Source organism: Phalaenopsis equestris, unplaced genomic scaffold (assembly GCF_001263595.1).
Source record: "Phalaenopsis equestris unplaced genomic scaffold, ASM126359v1 Scaffold233404, whole genome shotgun sequence".
Classification (NCBI taxonomy): Eukaryota; Viridiplantae; Streptophyta; class Magnoliopsida; order Asparagales; family Orchidaceae; genus Phalaenopsis; species Phalaenopsis equestris.
In genome coordinates, this window is record NW_018251352.1 from 36,235 (window position 1) to 42,537 (window position 6,303).

Here is a 6,303-nt window from a genome sequence, read left to right on the forward strand (position 1 = left end):
GGTCCCACTTCTAAGGTTCTAAGATAGTCGCAGGAAGACCCCTAAGGCTAGATCCTAACTCCCACGAGAAATACTAGACCTCACGAAAATTGAGGTCAACAGATTCCACGCTCACCGCATCTAAAAGAATTTTGAACTCAAAATTGTCCAGCAAACACACCCAAAAAATAAAGCGTACAAGAGAGAGGAGAAGAAGAAAAAGCAAAGAGTGTGTAACCCTTTTAATATGAAATGAACCTATTTATAGACATAGGCGGTCAGAATATTACAATTACAAATTTACCCTCTAAGCATTAAGCTTTGTGAAGGTTAGTAAATCTTGTGGAAAATCCAAAATAATATTTACAAGAATTATTTGCCTGATATTTAATCTAGCGGTCATTTGTTTCAGTCGACCGATTCCCCTGGGTTGTGCGTAGGCCCTCGATCGATGATTCGTGGACAATCGTCTTGAGTCGGCACCTGGTCGACCACTTGTGTTCTTTTTATCAGAACCTTTGGAACATTGGTTGATCGGGTGGCTCGGCGTTTGGCTGATCGATCGATATGCGCGTCGATCGCCTTTCTCCCATCGATCGTTATACTTCCAGAAATCCGTACTACGCGGTTTGGTCGGTCATTCGGACCTTTCGCGGAAGTATTCTGCCTTAGTTTTTGGATTGCTTTGAGATTCGTGATGTCGTATTTTTCGTATACAAATAAATACTCATAAGAACTTAAGTTTACCTAATCTCTTTCACAATGCATCAATTAAATAAGTCTAAGAACTTAAGTTTACCTAATCTCTTTCACAATGCATCAATTAATTAAGTCTACCCAATTGATGCATTGTTTATTCTCTTTTATAAATCAACAATGTTTATTTTTCGACATCTTATTTCAGTAGATGCTACTGCTTCGAGCATTTCACACTCCATCCTTCCTAATGTTACTGTATGTCCATTTTATCACACATTTCTACCATAATATTCTTGAATGACAACGACTTTCTTGTTACCAATGCTCAAAATCATATATCATTCTAATTTTAATTATATAAAACATACATATAAATCTCCATGATATTCTCTTACAATATGATACTCTTGTTTTTTATTTATTGATTTATTTACTTTAACAACTTAGTTTTTACCACAGTAACTATATTCATCTCTAAATCGTATTACATTTAGTAAAGTGTAAATCATATACTCAGTCTTAATTCTAATAATGCAAAACCCTTCATCTTATATATATGTATAGTTTTTAACTTTTTATAACTTTCTACTTTAGAAGAGGTCTGAGTTATAATAACTGTTATAAAAACATTGTACATCCCATAATACTTTCATTTCTAATATCTTCTCCAATAGAATGTTTAAAATCCAACTTAGGCATAATTTATACATGACTTAGCTTATATATTAAAAAAAGTCGGAATTTCAAATCCTATTTTAGCCCCATCCCTACTTAAATCCAATATTTTTTAAATCTTACCTTCCATAAAATTTAGCAAATTTAAGGATGTCTCCCTCTTGTAAATCTTAAATCAAAAATTAAATAGCTAACAGTTTGTTAATATGAAATCCCAAAGATATCTTTAATAAAGCAACAACAAATATTGAATACCTTCTAAGAGTGCTCCACACCCAAAGCCCTAAGGTGGGCTCTTTGCCCCCTTCCAAATCCTACAATGATCTTACCGTAGAGGTCAACCGACAACTAAGTTTTTTTATTGCATTTTCGTCGTAGGTCGAAAATTAGTTTCCACAACTTAACATTTTTGTTACATTATTCCATGATGCCCACAAACCCAATTTTTGTAGTACTCAATCATGTCTTTTAAATATTGATAAAAACCATAAGTAGATCTTTTTGTTAACACCATATATTTTAAAAACTAAAAAAAAAAAATGTTGATCCTTCATTAACCACAATACTTCTCCATTAGTTTGCTTGCACCAAAAAAAATGGTTTCATATAGCCTGTAAAGCAGAAAATTATAAAAAATATATATATATATTCAACACCAGCAATGAGATTTTTCAAAACCTTTGTTCAAAGCCTTTGTTCAATTATCTTCTCAAAAACTTTGTAATATGCCCCAAGTTTGCTTCCCAAATAATGCCAAAAATCTAGGCCTCCCTTTTATTTTAATCAAAATGCTGCTTGAATAATTTGAAACTCCATACGTTTTTAGTATATTATAAAAAGTTTGTTAACCTGCACTATCTCCAAAACTCTAAAAATCTTAATAGATAACTCATTTAAAAAATATAACCATTTTATTATCTTCTTCAACACTAACTCAAGTTCGCCTAGAACTTCAAAAAAAAAAAAAAGGTTAAACAAATTCTTTATGCACCATTGAAGGCTAAAAATTTGTTCAAGATGGGAGAACATGATGATTTATTATGGGTTAATGCTTGCCTATAAAGCTATAGCAATCATGACAAAAAAAAAAAAAGCAAAGCGAAAACCTCAAAAAATGACAAAAGCTGCAAATATACCTTGACTCGAATGTTTTTTGGGTCATTAATGCCAGAATGCTCTAAATTCAAATTGTCTGAGCGTCCAGCATTCTTATCTGATGACAAAAAAAATCTGATTAATTTTTACAAATGGTTGGTATGGCAATAAAAAATGATGGATTGCAAAGAAAAAGTATGCTACATGCCACCATGAGATGCATCTAAACATGTAAGAAAAAAAAAAATATTACCATTCATTTGGTAGAAAGAAAGCATGATTGTGAGAACGAACATATTTAACATACACAAATAAAACTATCCATGCATTTTAGACAAATATTAAATTGAGTTGAGAGCCACTTTGACATACATACTGCTTAAGTTTTTGCAAGAAATTTATTATCAAATGCAGAATTCTAATACCCAAATGAAAGCTGTTTCACATATCACACAAAATCTCTAAATGATGAGTCTTGACATATTCAAATATTATGTTATTTAAGGTAAAAGATGTTTGGTTTAAGACTATCTCTCAAACCAAGGTAATTTGAATAGCATTAATAGCTAAGTTTAAGGTAATCAAAATAGCAGCCAAATTGTTTGCTATCTAAATTACCTCAATTTTAATGGCTTAAAAATAATAAATAAAATCTTAACCAGCATTAATTATTTTAAATAATCTCATGATCTGGTAAAATAATATTAATGAAATGCATTACACTATAAAGATATAACTATCATCAAATAACATTGTCGTTTAAAAAATATGGTTATGTTAATAACATCAAACCAAGCATGCCCCAAGTTCCATCTGATGGTTGCATAACTCTTGTTAACTCTAGATATAACTACATCAGATGCATATCTTTTAATAGCCTGGTTAACTTCTTGAAGTGTATGATAAATACTTACCAAAAAACAAAAGTACGAAAAAAAAAATGTTTCTCATAATTTAACCAAAATATTGTAAGTAGAAGATTTTTTAAGTCTTTAATGTAAAGCATTTACATCAAACTGAAGGCAGATAAAACTAAATTAACTTTATGACTACATTGTTACAATTGTCCCTGTCAGTCATTCAACGGACATCTACTGCCCCCCAGTCACCGTCAGTCATACAATCTTATAAGTTAACTAGTATAAATGATTATGTGTGAAATATTCAAAGTTGTATCTCTATACAAATGTATTTTTTTCTCTTCATATCATTCACCTGTGCAAACTCTTTTAATCTGTTTTATTACAAACATTTAACAACATTCATGTTATAGTTTCTACTTTCCACTGAAAATCACCGTTATTCAACTGCAAATATCACTTTGCTGTAAGATTATCTGGTATTGTTGTTAGTATTCTCAAGGAAATAATTTTATTAATTATTGACTAAGAGAATGCAGCACATGCACTTTTTGTAACTCTATCTTCAAGTTAGAAGTCTAAATTTATTCAATCTTATGTTTCCTAAGTATTACTGATCATTGAGAATAGGTGCATATTCAAAAAGTAATATTAATTACCTAAAAAATGAAGTCAGCTAGGCCTAAAAATTATGTAATATGAAACTTGAACTGCTGTTAAAGAACATCATTGTCACCATTCATCTCATGATCTCTTAAAAAAATAAATAGCCTAAAGGGCAAGCCTAGCACCACAGTTAAGCTGGTTCCATGAAAACTTAAAGATCATAGGTTCAAATTATGAAAACTACTACACAATATTACAGATAAGGCTACATATATCAACCCATATCTCAAGTTCAAACCAATTAACTTTTTTAAAAGTTTTTCAGATGTTAGTTTTGTTAACAGATATTATACCATAAAAGAAAAATTGTTAATCAAATTACAAATCGCGTGACTAGAACAACAATTGAATCATATGTCGTGATTAAAGACAAGGCAAAATTGGAGTGAAGTCCTCCAACTCATACATGGCGATTTGGCAAGAGAGCATGCCATATTCATCACATGCATGCATCCAATACTTGCACAAACAAAGGCTAGGAAAGGTAGGAAAATTAAAGAAGGTGAAGAAATTCTAGTGAGCTAGAGTGAGAAAGGAGGAAAAGGGAGAGAGAGAATCAAATCAAATATATCCATGATTTCTAAATGAGCAAAATATCACTGATTTCACATAAAGAATAACGAAAAAAAATTCACAAGTTCTTCAATACACGTGAGCTAACCTTTCATGAGCATTCTTTGTAAGCATACCAATCTCGAAGAGTTATAGGTGTTAGATATTTAAAATACATAAGAATTGAGTGCTATGAATGTAAATCTTCCGAACAGAAGCCAATCTCACAGAGTAGGAGAGCTATTTTTGCAAAATAATCCATCGAAAACTAACCAAAAAATCTGCATCGTAAAAGGTAAATCCCTTCCAAAAACTCAAATTACTTTCTTCCGGCATGATTTCCCTTAAAAACAACTAGGGATAAAAAATAATTTCCTAATACATCAACCTTCTCCAGCTTCCCTAAAAAGAAATAAACACGATAATATGATTGCAACTCAAAACAATCCTGAACCATAAAGGTCATACAACTACTGCAAAACTAAACAAAAATCTTGTAAACACGATGATCCACGCCACGTATTATACAGGGGATCCCACCAAAACGGGTTCAAAGTTAAATCAATATCGTAATAGGAAAAATAAACGATGTAAGAGGTAGAAACAACTCTCTCTTAAATCACGGTTCCCCCAGGTCCAGGAAGAAAAAAAAGCACAGCACAGGCATACGAATAATTTTGTAATCTACCAGCTATCATTAGCTTCCCTACAAAGAATAACTCAATACAGCCTAACAAACACAACGGCCAAAAAAACACGAACAAAACGGGGGGAAAAAATTGCTTAGACAAAAGATGAGCCACAAAAAATAACCACTAACAGTGAATTCAATGTTTAAGGGATGTTACAATTGGATCGAAAACTATAGGTAAGGAAAGTATCTAGCTTAGGGTATAGGGGGTAGAAAACCCTTAAAGAGAAGGGAGAAATGGTGAGTGAATACCTGGAATGGAGGAAGCGCAACCCATCAGCAAGACGAAGTGAGAACGACGTAGAGATCCCGGTCTCGAGACGAAGACGCAGCGGTTAAGTAAAATTTGTTTGCAGGTTTTGTGATCAGGACTGTAGGGAGCTAGATGAAAGCGAAGAGGGGAGAGGTGCGACGAGCTACTGGGGCGGTCCTTTTTTTTTTCTCCTCTTACGGCTTGCAGCGAAAGCCTGGAGGGGAAGAGCTATATTGGTGATTGACGCGATCCGAATGAGTTCAGAGCTTTGAAAATAAAACTGTAGGTCATTGGGCTCTTCATGTTTTCCATATATGATTTGGTAGCTAGGATTTGATTCATTTAAAATCTCACATATTGTCCGTCACCAGATAAGAAACATTTGATATCCCTCTCTCTCATCTTGTAAGTCTTGTTATGTTTAGATTTTTTTGAAATAAGTCTTGTGTAAGGGTTTATTGTTTAAAATGTGAACTCATGTATTTTTCTTTGTGTTTTCAAGCAAGCTAATATAGAAGAATGAAAGAATCTAAGAAAAACAGAACAGAGAGCATCCAAGTAATGTTGGTTATGTGGTTATACTAGAACAGAGAGCATCCAAGTAATGTTGGTTATGTGGTTATACTTGCTTTCAAAAAGTGTCTGAGATAAGCATGGTTTCATAATTTTTTACCTGTTTTGTTCAATGACAAGCTTGATAGCTAAATTAACCATATGGAATGATGATTTTGTATTGAAAGAGAAAGTATTTCATCTTATCACCATAGTATTATGGTTGTAGAATTTATCACGAGTGAAACGGTAGAATACTGCCATTAAACTAGCATAATACT

At 32.5% G+C, this 6,303-nt stretch overlaps 1 protein-coding gene across 1 annotated transcript in view; it reads right to left on the bottom strand.

Annotated features, from left to right (window-relative positions):
* LOC110038661 (ras-related protein RABF1) overlaps positions 1-5,777 on the bottom strand; it is a gene marked incomplete at its 3' end in the record, with an annotated part of 31,613 nt that extends 25,836 nt beyond the window's left edge. Inside the window, exons 1-2 of the mRNA XM_020743557.1 lie at positions 5,470-5,777; positions 2,490-2,566 (exon numbers count right to left, since the gene is read on the bottom strand). Coding sequence (XP_020599216.1) covers positions 2,490-2,566; positions 5,470-5,494 — 102 coding nt within the window. The remainder of the gene's footprint in view (positions 1-2,489; positions 2,567-5,469) is intronic.
* Between the last annotated feature and the right edge of the window lie 526 nt (positions 5,778-6,303).